Source organism: Ambystoma mexicanum, chromosome 8, assembly GCF_040938575.1.
Source record: "Ambystoma mexicanum isolate Mex_15411 chromosome 8, UKY_AmexF1_1, whole genome shotgun sequence".
NCBI lineage: Eukaryota > Metazoa > Chordata > Amphibia > Caudata > Ambystomatidae > Ambystoma > Ambystoma mexicanum.
This window is the reverse complement of record NC_090929.1, coordinates 175,657,790-175,681,072: the sequence shown is the minus strand read 5'-3', so window position 1 is coordinate 175,681,072 and position 23,283 is coordinate 175,657,790. Positions and strand designations below refer to the sequence as shown.

Genomic DNA, 23,283 nt, shown 5'->3' with positions numbered 1-23,283 from the left:
ACATGAAAATTACCCTCTTTTCTCACTGACTAACACAGCCTGCCAGAAAAAGCTTGTGTTGCCTTGTCTTGTTTCATAGCGAACACTAATATATATTGATTTTTCTGTACACTTTCTTTTCAAGTTATTAATGAAGGATTTATTTTAAGCAAAGAATGGACGGTTTCCTGTTACCTTTTTGGGATATTGTAAGCGTCCATATCTGGGTTTATCTTTCATAGAATGCGAACAAAAAAATAGCAGTTCTGTTGAACATTTACCCTCCACTCAGGTTAGTTTGAAACTTAGTAGACATAAGTATCGTATATTATAACTGGGGCATCAACCTTTTCTTCAGTGGGTGCAGTGATTGACATTACAATCAGCCTATCTCCTCTACTGGGGTACTATTTTGGGACGTGGGAGAAAAAGCATACACCTCTGCATAGATTTGCCAGGATGAGTAAGTAAGCCACTAGTGTCCCTGGTGTCCGACATATGTTACACATCCCAGGCCATCAGAGTGTTTGCTCTAATCCCTAGCTGCATGAAGGTTAGTAAAGCGCTTAAACTGATGGGTGAAGAGAAAGCAAATAATCTTCAAGCACTGGTACACTGATTCTGGCCTGGCACCAGTAAACGCTATTTATAAGTGCACTTGGACAGTCATTGGGTCCAGACAGAATTGTGGAGTGGCCATGTGAATATGTACAATTAAAATGTAAAACAAGAATGCTATTATCTTCCTTACAGACTGTATTTTCAAAGGCTTTAAAGAGGGCACCATTAATTTCCTTCCTACGTACAAGTTTGACGTAGGATGCGATGACTATGATACCACCTCCAAGCAGAGGACTCCGTCGTATACAGTAAGAGCAGTCTTAATCATTACTGTCTTGTAAAGTGATAGCTCTCTTACGCCAAATCTGAGTAACATATGAAATGTTCATAGATCATGCCACCCTCAAGAGAATATAGAAGCAAGTCCATCTCTGCATCCTTCATTCATTTTTCTTTTTATCTGGATTGAACCGATGCATTTCCTTTTGGGACTTTGATTCCCAATTCTGTATCTAAACAGTGCCATCTACTGGCTTTGCATATAATGTTGGAAGCACTTCTCTATTGTCGCTTTGCTGGTCCTGGACATCCCCAATATGGGTCCAAGTGTAAACTTGCTTTCCATGTGTGACAAAACAGAATGGATAAACTTAGCATGTTAAAAAGCTGTTTTTTTCAAATTTGGTGTCTTAAATACTAGAGTGTGAGCGGAGTGTTTAATACAGCACCCCATTTTTATTTTTCAGGATCGGATTTTATATAGAAGTCGTCAGAAAGACGACATCAATGTGAGTAAATATGCATCATGCTCAATGCTAAAGACCTCGGACCACAGGCCCGTTTTTGCGTTATTTCAAGTAAAAGTGCGACCTGGGAGAGACAAGTAAGTGAACAGTTGATGGGATCTTGATATATTGTGTAAACAAATTCCAGAAGCTGCACCTTTGCTTCGAGGCCTGTGTGTTTTTTCACTTTTTTGGTTGTTTGTTGACTTTTTGCTGGATGAGCTCTCATCAAAGGCCTCATCACAGATGGAAATCCTAAACGTGCTGCTGCATGCCCTAAAGCATCTCTGGTTTATACTACCTCAATGCAGCGATGCCCTGGTCCCCTGACGGAGATAACTGTGGACTCCACAGGTTGGTGGCAGCTCTTGTGAATTATAGTGGTTTTACAGCATGCCCTGCAGCACCTAAAAGGAACCCCTTTGTAAAATCTACTGTTCGGTCCAATAGTCTAACATGGTTTCCTAAGAGATGGTGTATGGGGTTTAGATGTTGTCACATATGGTCATGGCTACTCCTTGCCGCAAGAGCTATAGTTGCCATAATAATATATGGTTGTTTGTGATTTAATGCCTAAAACCACATTTAAGAAAAAGTCCACAAAGATGCTCTCAAAAGTTGAATGTGGCATACCCCCATAAATTGGTTGGCCAAAAAACTAGAATTCAATCCTGTGATTGGGAGCAGAGTTTCATATTCAGCACTGCGACTAAGTCCCTTTGAGGTGGCCAGGAAGTGGGATATGAGAGACGGTGGTGTTGAGGAGAGGCTACCGCACTACATGATGCTAACACCAGGGATGGCATACAAAGGACATTCCAGTGCTTTCTACTGTAAGGGTGCAGAAGGAGGAGATTGACACAAAGGTGGTATATTTGTGGGTTAAGACTTTTATTCAGCGAAAAAGAGAAAAGAAAACCACCTACCTATCCCTGTCTTCAGGACGTGGAGGGTGTCCCTGCCTCAACTAAAAGATCTAAGGTGACTGCCAGGATGGCTGTCAACTCAAAATGTCCACCTCCTTGTGTCATGAAAACTTTGCTTCTGACCCTCACGCTAGAAACTATAACTAAAGTAGTATTGTTCTGGCTGATTCCAGGAGAATGACTGGGTTGAAGTTTCTGGTTTGTTGTAACAGTTCTATTAAGTTCAAAACAGCCTCGTATCTCACACATTGTCAGGGGGAATGACTCCCTTCCCCTGTTAGTAGAGTCCCAAATAGTCTCCCTCTTGATGGGTCAGGAAAATGTCTCCCTTTTCCTGACGTATGCTTTGAGAGAGCCTGAGGGAATGACTCCCTTACCCAGGCCTTCTTGGACTTTACTGCTGATACTGTATACCAGGAGAATGACTCCCTTCTCCTAGTATCTTGCTCTCAGTTCATCACAAACGGGGGGAATTACTCCCTTCCACTGGTCTTCTTTCCATCAGGCTCCATGCCTACAACACCCAACTCTGGTTTCACATCTTCTTTGACTTGGCCCACTTGGTTCACTTCCCTGCCAAGTACTGCCACGAGGAAGATTACTCCAATCTCTTTCTGGTATTGGGTCCCAGACCCTGGTTTCTCTTTCACCTCTTCTTTGAATTGGCCCACTTTGTTCACTACCCTGCCAAGTGCTGCCACAAGGACAATGACTTGTATCTTTATCTTGTTCTCTATCGTTGGGGCCCTCAACCCTTTTCTGATGGTTAGTGGCTTTGGGGCTACCACCAACACGAAGACGACATCCTCGGATGCAAAAGTCACACTCTTACATTGGGGTCCTTGACCCTTCTCTGGTGGTCAGTGGTTTTGGTACCATCGCTGATACGAGGAAGATTTCCTCTCATGCAAAGTTCACTCTTACTTCCTTTCAAATAATAGGACTAGTTCCTACCCCTGTTTACCCATGTGCCGTTACTCGGTTGCCAGGACCCTCCCATGACCCCACCGGTCAACCCACTGTCTCTCGTACCCTCTGGGATCTTCCCACGGGCTCCGGTATCTCCTGGGGATTGCACTGGCCTTGCCTTGGTCTTCGGCGGCTTCTGACAGCTTCTGGGCCACAGCCGGGGACTCCACAGCCTTTGTAGTTTCAACACCTGTTACGTACTGCACAGTCCACCTCCTCTTGGAGGCCGTGCTACTGCCTCGCCAGCTTCTTTTGTCTGACCTGCTAGAGACACGTCTCCTCCTCCGACTGCATCCCGGTCTCCAGCCCTTAGGATCTACAGATCCAAATATTTTCCACAAACGCTGTTGCTCTGGGGACAGCTTGACATTGTGTCAAGTCCCTCTTTGGTTTTTAAAGTCCGTACAGGTATGCTTCTTCCTGGAAGGCTAGAACACTCCTTTGAGTTCACGGAAGTGCCCCTCCTGCATCCGTGCCGCCTCTTCATGTCAGTACCGGCCTCCCAGGCATTCTTCTTCATCTCAGTACTGGAGTCAGTAAATGGTATGCCACAATAGCAAATGGAAGTGCTAGCAAGTGGAGGTTGGTTAAAAGATGGTAAAGGGCTTGGGAAGATTAGGTTGGGGATATTGTACCTATTTCTACCCAGGTGTTGGTCCTTGTCCTCAGGGGGGGGTGAGAGGAGCCCCTCCCCATGAGATCCTCCTGCATTGTACTACCCCGAGACGGACTATCGGGTAGCAGCCTCACCTCCCTGGCCTCATGGGAAAGGGATCCCCCTCAGGGAGAAGTGACGCACACCGATGGTTCGTCACACTGCACATCCCATTCCCCACCTCATGTCCAAAGCTAATATAAACTATTATACATGGTGTGAAACAAAATTGTACTGTGTTGAGGGGCTCAGGAATCTGCAGATCATGCATTGGACATTGCAATGGCACCCATGTGCTTCATGCAGGTAGAGAGGCGTACACATCACTTGTGAGCTACCCTGCAATTGCACTCATATCCTCAACAAGGTCTCACCTCAGTTTGTGAGCAGAGGAGAATCACAAGCGCCTACATATAGCAAAATGGAGACAACAAGCAACACCCACACTTGGAAGGTACCATGGCAGAGTCACAATATGGTGGACTGCCTATTTGAACTCTTGATCCAGGGAGTCGCGGGCCAACCAGTAATCAGTCAGACATTATCAATTATACCAGAGCTGCGTCCTCTTCACTCTTGGCAGTGAATATTTGCGAAGCATGAATTGCAGGAATCGTGCATTCAAAAATGTTGTCTTATTTATCTGTGGATGTCTCTTTACGGGGCATTGATTAGCAGCATTGGGAAAGCCTGGCTCTTCCAAAACAAATGTATATCACTTAGAGGACCAGTAGTATTTTATTGAATCATACGCTGTTCCTCTGCCCACTAGCTGGGACAAAGCAAGGGTGGCCAGTGAGTCCTCTCTGTACCCCCATGGGCCCTTACACCTATATGTAGACTACGTACCTGACCCCCTCGGCTACCCCACTAGATGACCCCAAAACAACACAGGGGTTTTTAAATCACAGTTCCCACCAGGGGGGCTACAATCATGTTGCATCACTTTGTTTCATACCAGAGGAAAAATATACATTTGCCCATAGACTGGTACTGCCTACAAGGGCAGTCAAGCATTGAACTGCCAGGCAATTATCCTCTAGACAAGAGTACTGATAGCAACTCCAAATGCACGTTTCTGCCTTATGTGCCATCATCAGCGAATGGCCATCATGTCCGACACTCCAGCAGCCATTACCTGGTCGTGCACTGCATCCTCAGACAGTTCTTGCGAAGGCTCCCACGCAATACATTTATATTTCGCTCTGTGAAAAAAAGGCCATTAATTTATTTGAATTTGTTTAGGAAGGACACTTGGTATTAATATTCCTCAAATATTATGTCTCCCTGAAAAGTGCAATAGTATGTCAAAGGATCCACTCTTCAGTGGCATTTGCCTACCTACTGCTGACAAGATCGCCTTACACTTCAATGGTTGGAGATTTCAATGGTAGTAGTTTTATATCCCCTCAATATCGCAATCTTTTTCTACACTACTGGTGTATGGTTCTGAGAAGCCAACCTTAATGGAAAATGCAAACCCAGTGCAAAGGTTTACCACAACATTCTAACCAGACTCTCACTTGGGAACAAGGCTGAGCTGCAAGGCTGACACTAAGAAGATCAGGGTTTTTGTGTCAAGTAAATGGGTTTGACAAGCAATAGATAGTCCACACAGGTATAAACACATTTACTTATTTAAAAACACAGATGCATTATGTCATAATGAAGCGAAGCGAAAAAAGTTGAAGTCCATACAAGACCTGGGAATTTCATCGCATGGTCTAGGTGAAATTCCGAAATACTTATGTAAATTTCCTTCGCGATACCATCGCAATCAATTCATGAGACTTCGTCTCAACCTACTTAAGACCAAAGTAGTTCGAATGATGAATCGGGACCCTGACATCACAGACTCTCTTTGCAGATACTGCAACAATGCAGCCGAATCAGCAAAACACCTGATAATTGAATGTCTAGCCATCAAGGATGAAAGGACATTGCACCTCGCAAGATTCGCTCCAATAGATGACGATCTAGAACAATGGTGGAACTATATAATCACTGGAACAAACACACAATTAACATGTGCAGTGATAAATTACATGGACTTAATCCTGCCAATAATTTAATGCGACTTTGACCGGAGTAAAATGTGCTGCAACATGATAGACTGTTAAGAATAAGACAGAGGGAATTGTGTAATAAAAAGTTTTTCTTTGTAAATTAAACTAAAAATTACAATAAAAAAAAATAAAAAAATAAAAATTGTCATAATACTAAAAGATAAGTAAAGCACTATAAAAACACACACAGTGTGATGGGGAGGCCCCTGCACAAATAACCATGCATGAGACTGGAAGAAGTTCCAAGGGTGTTCATGGGGACTTTACAAATAGCTTGGGCCAAGGGTTCTCGGGTAGTTCTCAGGGCTGAGCGTGTTCTTGGGGAATTGGTGTTGGGGCCGTCCTTCTCGCTCACCTAGCCTGGGCGTTACCATCCTCCCTAACCCAGGCATCCTTAACAGCTGTTGGTACTATTGATCAGTTCCACCTGTTGTCTTTGCTCTTTCTAGGGCTAAGTATGACTAAGATGTGGGCTATATATCGCCCTTGGGATCTTTGAGCATTCCCTAACCTATCCTGCGTAGTCTTGAGGAGTTAGGGATGGTGCTTTCTTTCACCCAGCATCACTCTTCGGTCTCAAATGCCTGTTCTTCCCTGACACTTTCCTACACTGGTCTCAACAGATGTTCTCCTCCCGCTATACTTCTGTCCCTCCAATCTCTCACTCTGCTTTTCCACCCTTTAATCTTACGTTTCTTCTAACTCCTGTTCTTTCTATCGCTCTGACCTCAAACTACCTCTCTACATAGACCTCTGCTGCTATCATCTCTTCCTTCCTTGTCGCCACTGTACTTCCTTGCTTCTCGCTATTCTTCTGGTTTTTCTCTGTCTCTACTCTTACCTCTAGCTACTCCTAATGTCCCACTCCCTGTTGCTCCTACTACTCTTACTCTACTACTGTTCTTAGTCTGTTGTTAACACTATTCCTTTACTTATTCCTTTACTTCCTCCTCCTACTATCAATCTATTTATCTTTCTACTCACTACTGCACACTTTCACCCTCTCCTACCAACTAACTCTACTAGCTGTTTTTCTCACTCGCTACTCCTGCTACCTACTATCCTTACTCCCAGCTACTACTACCTCTGTGACTCCTACCAATCCTCTACTCCACCTCCACACTCTCACACACAAACACCCTACTGGCCCCCTCCTTATAATAGTCTCTGCACTCCTTTCGCTCTCGCCTCCTCTGGTCTCTCGGATGTCGTCCTCCACTCCCTGTCCTCCCCCAACTAACCCACACTAAGCCGCTCACACACTCTTACTTATATACCCCACCCCTTCCCTGGATTGGCCACTTACATTAGAGAATCACTTACCTTCCTTGAGGGGGTGTGGCAGGGGAAGGCTTCAGAGTCTTTAAAAGGCTTGTAGGCCCTACCCCCTTTCCCCAGGTAGTTTTGCCTCATTATGGGTCACGTAAGGGCCCAGGTGGAACTGCTGTTCCGCGCCTTCTAAAAGGTCTTTTAATAATATTTATAATGGTGGCAGGTCCTTAATGCCTACATGGAGGTCTTCTTTATTTAATTAAAAAAGTCTCTGGGGGGTTAGTGGAGGCTCCCTATTTGTGCATGCTCCCGTGTTGTAGTTGACGCAGCCCCCCTGGGTGCTGGATCCTCTAGCAGCTGGTGTTGCCTCGTTCGTTTTGTGGAACGCTGCTCTGCGCGGTCTGTTGCAGCGCCCCTCGGCTGCTGGCGTCTACTCCTGCTGTGGTGTCACCACGGGTGAGGAGGGACTGCTGGGAAGGTGGCCTGCTCTCATTTAAGCAAAGTGAAAGGGAGTTAGGCGCCCCCTCCCTCCCCTGACAGGGCCTGAAAGCAGGTCCTATCACAACGTCACAGTGAGGTGTCCACATGGGGGACACGCTGCAGTTTAGAATTTACACAGTTACACTTAAATACTATTACAGTGACCTAAAGTTTGGGGAAAAGATGTCAAAGCAAGTTATTATAGGCTTCATAAGCTTATAAGGCAGAAAAGGCAGAATCAATCCAAAGCATCTAAACTTATTAAGTTCAACCTAAATCTAAGAACAATTGTTCTAAATCACGAGTTTGAAGTTATTCAAAGTTCTCCCCTAGAAAGCGATGGGCTTAGTGCAGTAGTTGGCGCTTTAGTCATTGCGACATTTAGTAATACTTAAAAAATAGGTTTCTGTCAAAGGAAGAGGGCAGCTACGAATCCTGGTTGTCCATGGGGACCCCAGACATGATTCCTATTGCAATGTTCCACCACCAGAGGCAAGGCAAGGTTAGCTGTAGGGAATTACTTTACCCCCACTGTTAATGAGCAGGCTCCAGAGGGACTTCAACACAGGTGTGCCAAGCAGCTGTTCTTACCCCTAGCAAAATGGACAATGACCCCAGGTTATTCAGAGCAGTTTGGGACAACTGCTCCCACTGTAGGTTGCAGGGTTGGCGATACACATGTCTCAGGTGCAGATGTTTATTTTGTTGGACAACTTTCACAGGTGAGTCATTGAGTCAGGGGTTCTGGTCTTTGTCATCAATCTCACAGTTCTGAGAACTTCCAAGCTGGCCTTGGATGAAGCTGAAGATCATTTGCTTATTATCTCGCTATGTTGGACCCACAGTAAGCCACAGACGAGATGAGCAGTTTAGGTGACTCCACACAAAGTTTGCATGAATGAGGATGCAGGACTCAAGCTCTAGCCTGGCTCCTGTTATTGGCAGACCACAGTAGCACTAATGCACCAATGCCCAGGGCCCACAATGAGAGTGCACTGTGAGTTTTACAGCACCAGGCCAAGTGAGATGCAGGCAAAAGTAGGAGTCACCTCTTCAGATTGCAGATGCCAGCTGCATGACTGCTACTCTTGAGTGCTCCAGGACAACTGCTTTGGCAATGCAGGATCTGGAACTGGTTAGACCTGCGAAAGGAAGGCACAGTGGTGATCTCCCTTTTCAAATCATGAGCATATCTGCACCTTGTGGTAAATGACTTGGGGAAATGATTGTCACAGCAGCAGTCTTCAAGGATCCTACTGGAGCCTCTTTTGCTTCGGATCCTTGGCTCCAGTGGTTGATTAAAGGAACGGTCTACCTGTCTTGTACAGCCTGCCATTTACTATGGAAAGACTGGATCCTATCCCTATGTACCACATGCCCAAGTGAGACCACTGTGCTCGGACCAATTTGACATTTGGATGCTTCATTTTGATGCCTTTTTATAGTCAGATTGGCTTGTTGAAGAAGCTGCAGCACTCTCCATAAATCAGAAACATGTAAATCCCACATAGCGCTAAACACACCAATCTCATCCAGATATGCCACAAAGAATTCATCTAGCCCGCCCAGAACATGATTCACCAGCCCCTCAATGGTTGCAGGAGCATTAATCAATGCAAAAGACAGAACTGGTAAAGGCCTTCTGAAGATAAATGTACAGTCTTCTCCTTGGTAAGGTCAGTTCAGACAATGCTAATACCCAGAGGTTAGCTGAGGTATTTTCCAGCACCCAACTAGTCCACCAATTTATTAGTTTGTGGCAAGGGATGGCCAACTCTCTTGCTAAGAACATTCAATCAGAACCGTTTGCCTGGGCCAAGGACTATTGGGGGGCTCTTTTACCCCTGGATCCGACATATTGTTTACCTCCGACTTAGTGTGGTCTTTGTCTGACATTCTGTAACCCCTGCTTTTAACAGGTAAACTGCCTCCAGTATCGAGAACATGTTGACTAAGTGTCATTCCTGTGGAGAGTGAAAACGGAGAGGAAAACTATGTAAGCAAAGTCTTACACTCTTTCTGTTGCTGAAGCGTCAACTGTGGAGAGGGATTTACTGATTCCCTTGAGCCTTGTGAAATGCCACACTGGAGCAGATCATATAGTGGTTCAAATTCCTCTTCCTAGCTTTGAGAAACCGATGGTAGGACTCCCATGCCAACCTTAGGGATGAAAGCCTTCAACCTATTGTGTGGAAGACTCTTGGAGCTTTTCAGGGATTGCCCTAGTCCATTTAATAGTTTAGCACACCACACTTGGAGACTACCTTGTTAGGTCTGTTTCGTTTGTCCTGTAACGTTCTAGGACTTGTATGCTGTATGCCAATATTTGTTGACCATATGTAAACCCAAATGTAGAGGCCTTCTTGTCATACCAATGTTTCACCAGAGGTTGGCCTGATTTCAGATTGTTTGGCATCATCAGTGTTGTTTTTCTCCTAAGGTCTAGCACATAATGTGCCACATTTAGGTTGAGAGGAGCAGGAGAGGATTCTGTAAAAGGGATTTCCAAAATCAACCCTAGTAGTGGATTTTCTGAGGCCAACCTACTATGGTGAACAGGAAAGACACCAAAGTCTGGCCAAATCCATTTAAGGTAGGCAGCAGAGCGGTAAAGGCTTTCACTTAGGAGGGTTGAGTGAGGGTGGTCTAGGGGTACGTGTGTCCACACAGAACATCACCAATAATTCCAGTTAGGTGAGTACAGAAATATGGATCTAATAACCACCATTTTACAGCCCATTCTTTTTCATTCATATGTTGTCGCAGTTCATCAAAATAAATGCAGGGGAGACCCCATGCAGCCCCCCAACAGCCCCTCACTTTAATACCCCAACTGCCCCCGACCACCTCTATTGTGATAAAAATGTGATTTAAAAAAGTTCTATGTTTTGCGACTCGCAGTGTTCGTCCTCATTATTTTGGTACAATACCCAAAAATATGCAATGATTTATTAGGACTTTAACATACACATTTGGCAACAGAACCTCTAGGCAAATATTGTCACACAATTACTATAAAACGGATCTATACAGTCACCATTTGGAGAAAAGAGAACGCATGTGATTCAATAACCAGTGTAAAACAGGTAAGTACTAAGATACGTACAGTTCAGTAGAAACACTTTGAGTAACCATAAAAACATTCCATAGCACTTTAGTAAGTCCAGCCCTAAGATAGATTGGGGCCTTCTGCCTGAAGTCAGTAGTTCCAAAGTTATACTTTGTGATTTGACAGTGACAGTGTTTGATTGAAAGTTCAATGTTTGATTGAAAGTTCAAAAAGTGGAGGAAAGTTCAGGTAAGTAACTCTCAATCCCATTACACTAAGATAGGCCTAGGAAGGGATCCCTTACCTTTTTACCACCCATCAAAGTCAGGAAAGGGAGAGATACGAACAGGACTTTACACCCATGTAAACCTATGCATACAGGGGGGAAAAGGAACAGGTATGTTAACTTACCTCCCGACTCAGATTTGCCCAGATACCACTGCTGAGGTTCCGGAATTCATTGGGAACAGTCGTCTGTGCTTGGTCCGGTCCTGGACGGTGCATGGGTCGTGGGAGCAGAGGTCCATTTCGGACGCAGGATTTAGTTTTGGTTGATTGCAGTGCTTCAATCTCAGTTCCAGGCACCTTCTAGCTGAAGACTTCAGCGGAGCAGACGACCTCATGAGGCCTCTAGGAAGTGAAGAAGACGGATTGCAGAGGGAGTCACCACGATCAGGCGGCGACAGATGATTTTCAACGGACAAACAAAGGAGCAGTTTGTGCATGGCTTTCATTGATGCAAGAAGGCTGAAAATGCAGGAGCACTCGTCTTATAGTACAAGCCTAAGATCCTCCAAGTTTGGAGGATGCACCCGGAATCCCATCTTCTGCAGCAAGTTAGCCCAGGAAAGAGTTGACCGGTCCACCGGTTCCTCCAGGGTTTGGGGACTGGTTGTCTCCACCGTTCCAGGGGTTCAAGCACCAACAAGCGTGTTCTTGAGATCAGGCAGATGAGCAGGGCTTCACTGGAAATGGTGCTCGCCAGCTAAAGGAGTCAGCAGTGGTAGGCTGCTCTTCTTCATAGGGGTCTTGGATCCAACAATGATCTGTGAAAGGGCTGCAGGAGTCCTACTTTTATTCAAGATCTGGACTGGAAGTTTGACCAGGGCCAACAATGTTAAGGATCTGGACCATTCAAACTGGCAGTCCCTATACAATCATGAATAGCCACTGGCCACACATTCTGCACAGCAACATTCAGGCACCAGGATGTGGACTGGGACCAGACAGTCCCAGCCCCATCTCTGGCCACACACATAGCCCACGAAATCGGGAGCTTTCCATAAGAAAGGGCATCCTTAAGGGCAGGAAGAAGGCCAAAGAAAGATATTGCCAAAGGAGAGGCAAAGACCTCATGGCGCAGCCATCTTGGAGTGCTAGCCACTTGTAATAGCCATTTCCGGGAAATTGCAAAGGTGCATGAGTAAAACGTTTAAAACACAGTAGGAAAGCATCCACTACCAGCAACCCATCCTGGACACCTTGTATGTGATGTGTGCAGTTGTAAAAATACAAGAAATCTATAAAGAGAGACAGTCAATTAGCACACAGCAAAGGAAGTAAAAAGGAAGGCTTTACTTGCTCCTGAAGAATCAGGTCAGGATTGGAAACAAAAGCAAAAAAGAAAGGGCATCTCATAGAGGTCTGTGGTAAGAAAGCAGCAAAAACAGAAACTTTCCCCACAGATTCTCATCCTTTTTTCGCCAGAGAGAGACAAATGGCCTCTGATTGTGTGGTCAAACAGAAACTCGAAAGGTCTCAAACCAACACCCTCTGGTATTTTCTGGAAGCAAACAAAGGGGCATGGCAATAGGAGATTACAATTCCTTCCCAATGGTTCTCCTAAAGCAACCATCGTTCTCTTTTGAATGGTTCACCTAAAACATTGGTCTTTAGATGGTAGCAGTAAAATGTTTTATAAGAAGCACCACATTCCTTACACATAGTTGGCCATGAAGTTGGTCCCCATTATCAGGTACAATTTCTTGGAGATTCAACTAGAAGGGCTTTTGCTACTGATGTGGCAGTCACAGTCCTCAAAGTATTGCTTTCTTCAGGAGACCTAGTGATATGTTCAAGTACCACTAGTATAAATCTGTTCCATGATGCTGTATGAGGATTAAGAGGTCCACACTACCTTCTCAAAAGGAACTCCCACAACAGGCAGCAACGTCAAAGGTGCATGGATTTGCACACCCTTTTTGCCAGACATAAGGCAAATAGCACAATTTCTGCAGTGGCCTTCCACCAATCTTCGGCAAGCAGAAGTAAATACAAGTAAATACAATTTCTCATTTTCCTTCTTCACCCCAAGGTTTCTTGCCGTGGGCCAGTTACAGTAGGAATGGCTTAACTGATAGGCAGAAGCATCAACCTACTGTGATCTCCAACAGTAGACTCCATGGAGTCACTCTTCGTGTATACAGGGGCCCATCTTCCCCATAAATTCTATGTTTTCATGGGCTTCCCCCTTTTGATTGCGAACAGACCTCTCAAGTTTTCTTCGGAGGTGCACTCCCTCTGACCGCTGCTGAAATCTATCCTAGAAAGCACACATTTGAATGACTTCTTTCATACAGACGTAATCATCTTGCCTACTCGGATACAATTGCAAAACAGCATTACATTTACTCTGGAGGAGTCTGCTAAGCATCCAAACAGCCTGATCGGGAGCATTCCCCTTTTCTACTTTGCAAGCCAAGTCAAAGAGCTTTACCCAATTTAAAATCTTTTATATCATACACATTCAGTAGATCCAGAAGGAATCTGGAATGATGAGATCAGATGATCCAGAGCCATTCCGTTTACCTGATATTGATCCACTGGAACTAGGAGCTGTAGTTACCACCAACAATTTAACCTCCAGTTTCTATTTCTCTTCCCTCTGAGCTGCAAGTTATTTTTCTCTAACGGCTTACTTACTTTTAAGGGCTGCCCAATGTGCCCTTTTTCTATGTTGGTCAGCTAATTCACCTGCCCATGTTTTGGCATGTACTACCAACAGAGCCCCAAGGAATGAGTTTGGGGGGAGTGGTGTTAAAAGAAGGCCTTGCTCCCAAAAATGAGGCCATGGTCCGAAAACAGTCAGCAGATATGCTGGGTGTTTTATTGAAGTCGATTGGGGGGTCAGGGGGTCAGGGGGCCGGCTGCAAAACTAAACATCTTCCCTGACAGACATCATTGTCCTCCTTTTGCAGCCCTGTGTGTGGGGTAGCTAGCTGTAAGGGGGAGGCTGCAGATCTAAGCGAGTTGTTCGCTTCCCCTACCTGTTTCTTACTTTTCTGGAACAACATGACATCTGCCAATAAAGGTGCATCCTCGCCCATTATATTATATGCTTTGCTTACTTTCTGCAACTGTTTTTTAATGGCTAATGGAGCTATTGACTTGCTGTGGTGGCAGAAAAAGATTGTAGCCTTGTTTATGGCAGAGTAAAAAAGGAAATCCGAGCCTACCCTTACCCAACTGAGTCTGCAACTGAATCATCGATAATAGTGCCGATGCCCGAAATACAATCCCTAAAGCCTGCAACAGAGCAAACAAACATCTCTTATTTTAAATGAGATCAAGACACAACACATCACTACAGATGCTTGACTCAAAGATATTGTGGAGGTAGTGGGAAGAAGTAGATGATGGCACTCCTAATGTTGAAGATCTGAAAAAAAGAAGTGGACAGCCTACACATGGCGATTAATGATCTGGAGAAACATTTGCGATAATTTAAACCTATTTCTAGAAGGCCACCAAAGAGAAGATCCAGTAGCCTTCTTAAATATGTTTCTACCCAATTTGCTCAAACTCTGTTCATCAACCCATTTAGATGTATGTAGCGAGCCCATTGCCTCTGTAAGGGTTTGTATTGCTGAGCTAAACCACTGGCCTTTTTTCAAAATGTACTACAATAGTTTTCACGTTTTGGCTAAAACATGAAATCCCCTGTCATGTGCTCTAGAAAGTCAGTATATAAACCAAAACTTTGCTAGTTGGAATTGAAAAAAAGCAGACATTTCTAGCCATGAGATCCACTTTGATAGCCAGGATCGTGCCAGCTTTTGGAAGCAGATAATGGGCAGTGCAGAATCGAATAGTACACCAATACATCAAAATATTAGTCATGGGCGCCCCTCTATGAGAACGAACACAGCAAAAATGGCCTGTTCTAAGGGATGGTACCCACTCTAGAGTCTGCAGCCACATTTGAGCTCACTGTACCTTTCACAGATGGGAAATACCCATTTGCATATCAGTCTTTGTCCCGTCCACATGTGCAGTCCAGCATAGAAATGCTATGGCAATTCCCTTCTGAACAAGAGTACCAACAGTAACCCCATACACGTGTTTAAGCCTTGTTGGGCATCATCGGTGAGGTGGAGCTGTGCTACACCAATACATGCATTACCAAAAGCACTTGGCAAAATCACTTTCAATCTTAATATGGGGAAATTAGGCAATCTTAATACGGGGAAATTAGGAAATCTTAATACAGGGAAATTAGGCAGTTCCCGATAATAGACGACTTAAGCAAGGCACATCGATTGAAGTTCGCAAAAAGGGGGGAAAACCCCAGGGCTGGACAAAATACTTTTCGACTTAGTCAATTCTGTATTGAATTCTGAGCCTGACCTCTGGGCACCAATTTTCCTGCGCCTTTTTAACATCATGACGGCAACAGGGCAAGTGCCAGATTCATGGACAAATGCCGAAATCTTGCTCCTGGATGCTTCCGGTAAGATCTTTGCAAAAGCACTACTGGGACACCTCTTGAGCTGGGTAGAGGAAAATGATATAATAAGTCCCCTCCAGGCTCTATTCCAGAAGGACATGAGCACCATGGACCAAAGTTTTCGCTTTTCCTCATTACTGAGAAGTATGTTATACTAAGGAAGGTCTGTCTGTACGCTGTATTCATTGACCTAAGTACAGCATTTGATGGAGTGCCCAGTGAAGTTATCTGGGTTGTACTTATGGATGCTGTCCTACCCAGCCCACTCTTGAAGGCAATACAAAGCCTTTATATAGATAATGAGGCAGTTGTGTGTTGTGGGTGAGACAACCGAGACACTTCCGTTGCATAGAGGTGTGCGGCAAGGCTGTGTGCTGGCCTGACCCTCTTTGGTATTTTTATCAACAGTGTGATTAAACCCCTACTTCGAATGGATTGTGTCCTCCCACATAGTCCTCCTCTTTCATCTCCTTCCAGCGTCAGCTGCTTTTGAATAGTTTTTCTCGGTAGTGGGCACAATTCAATTTCCGCAGATTCTCAAAAATACAACTTAAACAAATCGAACGACTACGAAAACATTTCTGATTACCATCAGTTATAATCTATTAAAATCAAGTTATATATTAAATGTCATTATTCCTCCTGAAGAGCCACACTCAAGTGCCGAAACACGTGTAGAGGATAAAGGATTAAGAGATTTTGAGGATTAAGAGAATCTGGACATTAAGGACAAAAGGATTACGACAATCTAATGACTAATAATAAAGGAACAGGATTAAAGATTAAGAGAATCTGGACATCGGGGATAAAAACCAAAAAGAGAAATAACCTAAAAGAGGACATTAACAAAAGAATAAAAAGATATACATATTTCTGAGGCTTGTGGAATCTGCTTAGATCACATGCTGTGCATAGGCTGACATCTAGTGGAAGCTGCGGAGTATTGCAGTTTGTTTTTCGAAACTCGAAAATGGGCGTCGACACAGGGCGTGCCAGTAATACTATCCCTAGTGTGACGTCCACTGTACCCAAGATCCCTCCCGCGTCTAGGATCCTCAGATTGTTTTTTTCCGCCATACTGGTCAGAAGCATTTTGCGGAGTCCCCTGGCCTTAGCCATACTTTTGCTAAAAATTTAAAATAATAATCTATTGACATCCTTCCCCACCCCAACGTCGAACTTCGACACTCGACGCCCGCTGGAGAAGAAATCGACCGTCGCCTGCTGCACGACAGATTTGGGCCTCGGAAGGCCGCTGGCCTCGGCCCGGGCCTCGGAAGGCCTCTGGCCTCGGCCCTGCAAGTAGGGAGAGTGGGGGTGGTACATACTCTACACTCTTGGTATATAAGTTCACCTTATACATTTCCTACACTTAACAGCCCGCTGCCTCAAGGTGCGTATGGAGGGTACCCCTTTTCAATTCTGCCCCAAGTGCAATCGCAAATACCCTTGGGTCGACAGGCACGCCATGTGCAATCTCTGCTTGCCGAGGGACCACCCCAAAGCGAACTGCAGAGCGTGTAGTAGGTTTAAACCTAAGACACTTAAGGACCGTTCGACGAAGCGTTGGGCCCACCACGCCAGGCAGGCGGCCATGGCAGCGGAGGGCGCCTTCAGCGATGGCAGCGACGCCGTACTTTCGGACGGCAAGGGCATTACGGCGTCGAAAGACAGCCGAGCGCAGGTCCCCGACCTCGGAAGGTCGTCCGGCAGGGCGGCTATGGGGAAGACCCCCGGCGACACAAGCGCTTCACATACTACACACACTAAACACACTAAGTCCAACCGAGACTCGATGACGTCGAGTTCTCGGAAAGAGGCACAAACAGAACGGTCCGATTCGGTGTCCTCTGGGCGCTCTCGATCAAGATCGCCGCATGACTCCAGGCAATCATCCACTCTTGCCAAGAGTGCCTCGCTCCCTAGGCTAAAAGAAGTTCGATCGTCGGAAGACGAAGATGACTTCCACCCCCAGGCCGCGCTCCAGGAGTCGGGGCCCGCAGTTAAAACCAGCGAGGCCCCACGCTCGAAGGACAGGGACACCACCCCCGATCCTCGACGCAAGGCGTCGAAAACCTCCAGAGCCACTAAAGGACAGGGAAAACATTTTTCCACTCACGGGGAGGGGGGAAAATAGCAGAAGAAACAACCTTTGCACTCTTCCACACCTGTGAAACACACCACTCCCCCTAAACAGACAGACAAAACCAGGTCTGCTGATATGTCTAAAACCAGCAAAGCTACTCAAGATAAATCCCATAGACTTGCTGAGAGGGTCATCCCCAGTTCCAAAAAATGGTCCAGTGAAGACATAGATAGGGTCATGTCAAGAATGTCTTCTTTGGCAGATTTTTATGATAAAAATCCAGAACATTTCCTCTCGTATGATCCACAGGGGGCGACACCCTCAGGCTCTACTGATCCTATCCCCCCGAGTAAGAAGCCCCGGTTTGAAACTCTGATGAGGTCAGAACCCTTTGAGGTACAACCATACGCAAGACCATACTCACTGTATCAGGGAGAGGCTTCCTTTTGTGAGGACCAAGAATTTGGTATGATAGAAGAGCAAACCGGGACGGGCTACTATGGGGATGATGAGGACCAGGAAGAGGAAGAGGGGGACCCGGAAACATACAGAGTAGATTCCCTGGTAGAGAACGAAGCCCCGTTTACCGACTCCCCGGTCGATAACTAACCCCTCCTAAACGAGGTTCTGGCACGCGCAGCAGAACATTTCCACATTGACACCCACGGTGTCCAGGAGGAAAGGGACTTCGCAGAAGAGTTAGTCGGAGAAAGGAGGCCTGTTGCCCAGACCATCCCTATCCTTAAGTCCATTCAGCGAAGAATAGATCCGTCCCTGGTGAACCCGAACCTCACCAGAGCAGTCAATCCCAGGGTTGAAAAACTTTTCAGGGCGGCCCAGTCTGACCCTCTCTATATAAGAGGACATCTGAAGCCAGACTCCCTAGTTGTCACCAACACTCGTAAGAGGGCTGGAACACCCTTGTCATCGTCCGAAGCTCCTCCCGACAAGGAGAGCAAAAAACTATACGGTTTCGGCAGGAAAGTAGCCTCAACGTCCGCCTATCAAGCAAGGATTGCAAACTCCACCACCCTGTTGGCCAGCTACAACTGCCATCAGTGGGAAGAAGTCGCGGCACTCATAGCCTCTGCTCCTGAACCTTTAAAGGGCCAGTTAGCTCGGATTTCCACAGAGGGTAGAGCCGTGTCTGTTTGCATTTTGAAAGCAACCTTCGACGCCGCGGACAACGCAGTCAGATTGATAGCGGAAGGCACTGTCATCAAAAGACATGCGTGGTTACGGCAGTCTGGTTTGAAGGCAGAAACCCAGGCATCCTTGTTGGACAAACCGGTGGAAACCGATCTGTTGTTTGGTAAGGCGGTCGAAGACGCACTGAAGAATGCCAAGGACGAATACGAAACACTCAAGTCCCTTGGCCAGTTAACCAATAAACCCCCTAACCAGAGAGGGAATAGTAATTTTCGTCGCCCACGCGGCCAAAATTCCCAGAGAGGATCTACCTATTCCCAGGGGCAGGGTACACAGTGGAACAACAACCAACAGTCTACCCAGGGTTACGGCAGGGGTAATAGGAGAGGTTGTGGTAAAGGCAGAGGCAGCCCCAACAAGGGAGGCGGCACGCCTCCACCAAAGCAGTGACGCTCAGTTCAGGGTCCCTTCCCACGCAACCCCAGTAGGGGGACGCATTTCCAACTTCACCCAGGCTTGGGAAGGGATCACATCAGACAGATGGGTGCTGTCAACAGTATCCACAGGATATTGTATAGAACTACCGCAGCGTCCCCGGAACCATCCTCCACGACAAAGAGTACACTCTTTGGAACATCAGAAGATTCTCCTCGATCTGCTAGAAAAGGACGCGATAGAACTCGTCCCGGGACACCAGGTAAACCAGGGTATTTATTCAACTTACTTCCTTGTGCCAAAGAAAGATTTGACAATGCGCCCAGTATTGGACTTACGGCCTGCCAACAAGTATGTCAAGCCCCAAAAATTTCGTATGACCACGCTACAAGAGGTAATCCCCCTCCTAAAAAAGGGGGATTAGATGGCAACCTTGGATATGAAAGATGCTTATTTTCATATTTCCATGTTCCCACCACACAGAAAGTATTTGCGCTTCAAGGTGGACAGTCGACACTACCAATTCAAGGTACTGCCCTTCGGGATAGCTTCAGCACCAAGGGTATTCACCAAGGTACTGGCGGTGGCGGCTGCACACCTACGCATAGAGGCAATCCCAGTGTACCCTTATCTGGACGACTGGCTCATAACGGGGGAAACCCCAGGAATTTGCAGGACAAACATTCAAAGGACTATCGACCTCCTTCACGAGTTAGGCTTCTCAATCAACGAGAAAAAGTCAAGCCTAGTGCCAAGCACCTCAAAACAATTCCTAGGAGCAATCCTAGATACCCAAGAGGGGTTGACCTTTCCTTCAGAAGAAAGAATTCGGAATATACTACTGCAAATTCCGCATTATCGGTCCAGTCAACAAATAACGGTACGCAAAGCAATGCGTTTACTGGGCATGATGGCGTCATGTATTTACCTGGTCCCCCACGCGCGCCTGCGCATGTGTCCCATGCAGGAATGGTTGGCGAAACAGTGGTCTCAGGCAAGTGATCAGTGGGACGATCTAGTGGTCGTTTCACCAACACTGGTACAAAGCCTTCACTGGTGGACAAGAGAGAATCTCGCACAGGGGAAACCCTTTTACGATCCCGAGGTACAGGCAATAGTCACTACAGATGCATACCTGACGGGGTGGGGAGCTCACCATCTCCACCACACAGCTCAGGGTCTCTGGTCTCACTCAGTGGCCAAGAACCACATCAACCTGCTAGAGCTTCTGGCAGTATTCAGAGCGCTTCAGGCGTTCGAGCCCCACCTACTAAACCTGTCAGTGCAAATCCGGACGGACAGCACAACAGCCATGTTCTACCTGAACAAGCAAGGAGGGACTCGCTCGCCAAATCTGTCCAAGCTTGCCCAGAAAATCTGGATATGGGCACTCAGACGGAACATCTTCCTGTCATCACAACATGTTCCAGGGGAGCTCAATTCCCTAGCGGATGCTCTGAGCAGAGACTCTCTCCCAGAGGAACACGAATGGGTTCTACACAGAGAGGTCGTAGAAGATATCTTCTCTCAGTGGGGTTTCCCCACTATAGACCTATTCGCCACAAGCGAAAACAGACAATGCCCAGGATTTGCATCCAGGCTCCCCCAACCAGACTCCCAGGGGAACGCCCTGTGGATGAACTGGTTAGGGATGTTTGCGTACGCTTTTCCACCAACTCCTCATCAGGAAAGTGATGAACAAGATGAACAGAGAGTCGATGACGCTCGTCCTAGTTGCTCCCATGTGGGCAAGACAACCGTGGTTCTCACACCTACGCAGGATGGCGGTGTGCGAGCCCATCAAACTTCCAGCCTGGTACAACCTATTGTCCCAGCACCAAGGTCAAACAGTGCACCAGCAACCCAACTCAATGAACCTGGCAGCATGGCTCCTGAGGTCATAGAGTTTGGACATCTCAATTTGCCTCAGAGGTGTATGGACATCCTAAAGGAATCGAGGAAACCAAACACAAGGCACTGTTACTTTGACAAGTGGAAGAGGTTCGTTATCTGGTCCCAGAGTAGATCAATCAACCCCGTTGATTGCACTCCTTCCACTATTGTTACATACATGCTCCACCTGCTGGATGCAGGATTGGTTTTTAACTCACTAAAAGTACACCTGGCAGCCCTGTCGGCTTACACCACTTCCCATAGCAAGGTTTCGTGGTGGAAAGTACCAGTAGTTAAAGCCTTCATGGAAGGAGTAAAGAGACTTCACCCTCCTATTTCAAACCCACCACCAGGGTGGGACCATAATGTGGTGCTAGCCAAGCTCACGGGCCCCCCTTTCGAACCCATGCATAAGAGCAGTCTCAAACACCTGACTTATAAAACGGCCTTCTTAGTAGCTATTACTTCTATAAGAAGGGTCAGTGAAATTCAGGCTCTGTCAGTGCAGGATCCCTTCTTTACTGTCCATAAAGACAAACTGGTTTTACGCACACACCCTAGGTTCTCACCAAAATTTATATCTAAATTCCATGTAAACCAGTCCATCGAGCTTCCGGCTTTCTTCCAGGACCCGCAAAGCTCGGCTGAGGTGAAACTACACACCCTAGATGTGCGTAGGGCGGTCCTCTACTATGTAAATAAGACCAGACCGCTAAGAAAAACAGATCAACTGTTTGTCTCCGTAGCTACAGGCAGAGAGGGGGATCGCGTCTCTAAAGGTGCCATCTCGAAGTGGATTATTAACTGTATCCAGCTGTGTTACTCACTTTCTGAAAGAACTCTGCCTTTCACGCCAAGAGCCCACTCTACTAGAGGCATTAGGGCCACTCTGGCTTTCATTGCAAATGTACCCCTTGTGTCATGATCACTGCTTCCAAGGGGCTAGGACCAGCCCAACGTCCTTGGAAACAGGCCTCTAACCTTCATCCTAGGCACCAGCCGGTCCCCATTGGGACCTTTTGGACCTTGTCCTGGCGCCGGTGGCACCAGGCTCATCAAAATCACTGGTCCTGGCACTGGAAGCGCCGGGCTCATAACATGTATAAAGATGCTTGGGTGGACTTACCTGCAGCAGACCATGCTGCTTACTTACCAGCCATATGGGAATCCTCTACGAGCCGGGACTAGTTTCTTACCTGGGTGGGGCAGGCTCCACTCCCTGGATACAACACTGGAACTCTTCTAGAACAGGAACTCTTTTCTTTCCTGGGCGAGGCAGTGAAGGAAGACGCCTCATCACTCCAAGGCTATTTAAACCACACCCGATTGATGCAACGTGCTTCGCGTTATTCTGCATCTGCAGCAGAACGCTCACCGTGTCGGTTCCAGTCTTCATTCTTCCGATCCTGAACCCGTGAGAACAAAAGCTTACCTTTCTTGTATCCAGCCTTCAGAAGCACCTGCAAAGACAAAGAAACAACAGGTTAGCACAGCAACCTTCACTCGCAGCGCTTTTCTCACCTGATCCATCGGCAGTTACCAACTCTTCGCGCTGCTCCTCCGCCATTATAAAAGCCTGTGAAGACAAAAGCATAATTATTCCTGTGGGGAATTTACTTACCGGCACCCCTCGAATTCCGGTTTTCTTCAACGCTGCATTCCTGCACCTGAAAGAGAAAAGGAGAGACATTAGGCAGGCTATTTACCCACGCGCCATCGCGCCCTCCACAATTAGGCGCCTGCAAATACCCCGGCGTTTTCCAGAGTCTCTTCAGCATCCGAACTCATACCTGCAAAAGAAAAGAGACAGTTGGAGTGCATTTCGAAAGCAGGCAACAGGCACTTACTTACGCACTCCCAAGCGCTTCATTCCTATGCGCTGGCTCGAACTCCGGCTCTCTTCAAACCACCATCTTCCGCCTCAAGAGCCCTGCAAGACAAAAGGCACCATTTGAAAAGAACATTATACAGAGCCCTATTCCATACTAACGTGCCCACGCGCCAAAAGACTGTAAGGACATTCAAGGTGCCCGGAAACTCACCGTTCGTGCAGTTAACGACGGTTAGCAATCCTCTGAAGTCAAGAGGCCTACGTTTCAACCCAGTGAAGGAACTGGTAACGGCACCCTGCACCTGACGCAGATGGAGAGTCCAGCATTCACTTATCTAAGACATCTTACTCTTCGAGTTAGACTCACAGTGCGAAGAGGCCCAGCCCCGGAAGCCAATCGAGTCCTGCACTTCACTTTCAA

At 46.5% G+C, this 23,283-nt stretch overlaps 1 protein-coding gene across 2 annotated transcripts in view; it reads left to right on the top strand.

The window, feature by feature from the left end:
- Positions 1–23,283, top strand: part of INPP5E (inositol polyphosphate-5-phosphatase E) — a 542,414-nt gene that overhangs the window by 473,683 nt on the left and 45,448 nt on the right. For both annotated transcript variants that reach the window (XM_069609582.1, XM_069609583.1), the window contains 2 exons: positions 733–848; positions 1,287–1,423. In XM_069609582.1, coding sequence (XP_069465683.1) covers positions 733–848; positions 1,287–1,423 — 253 coding nt within the window. The remainder of the gene's footprint in view (positions 1–732; positions 849–1,286; positions 1,424–23,283) is intronic.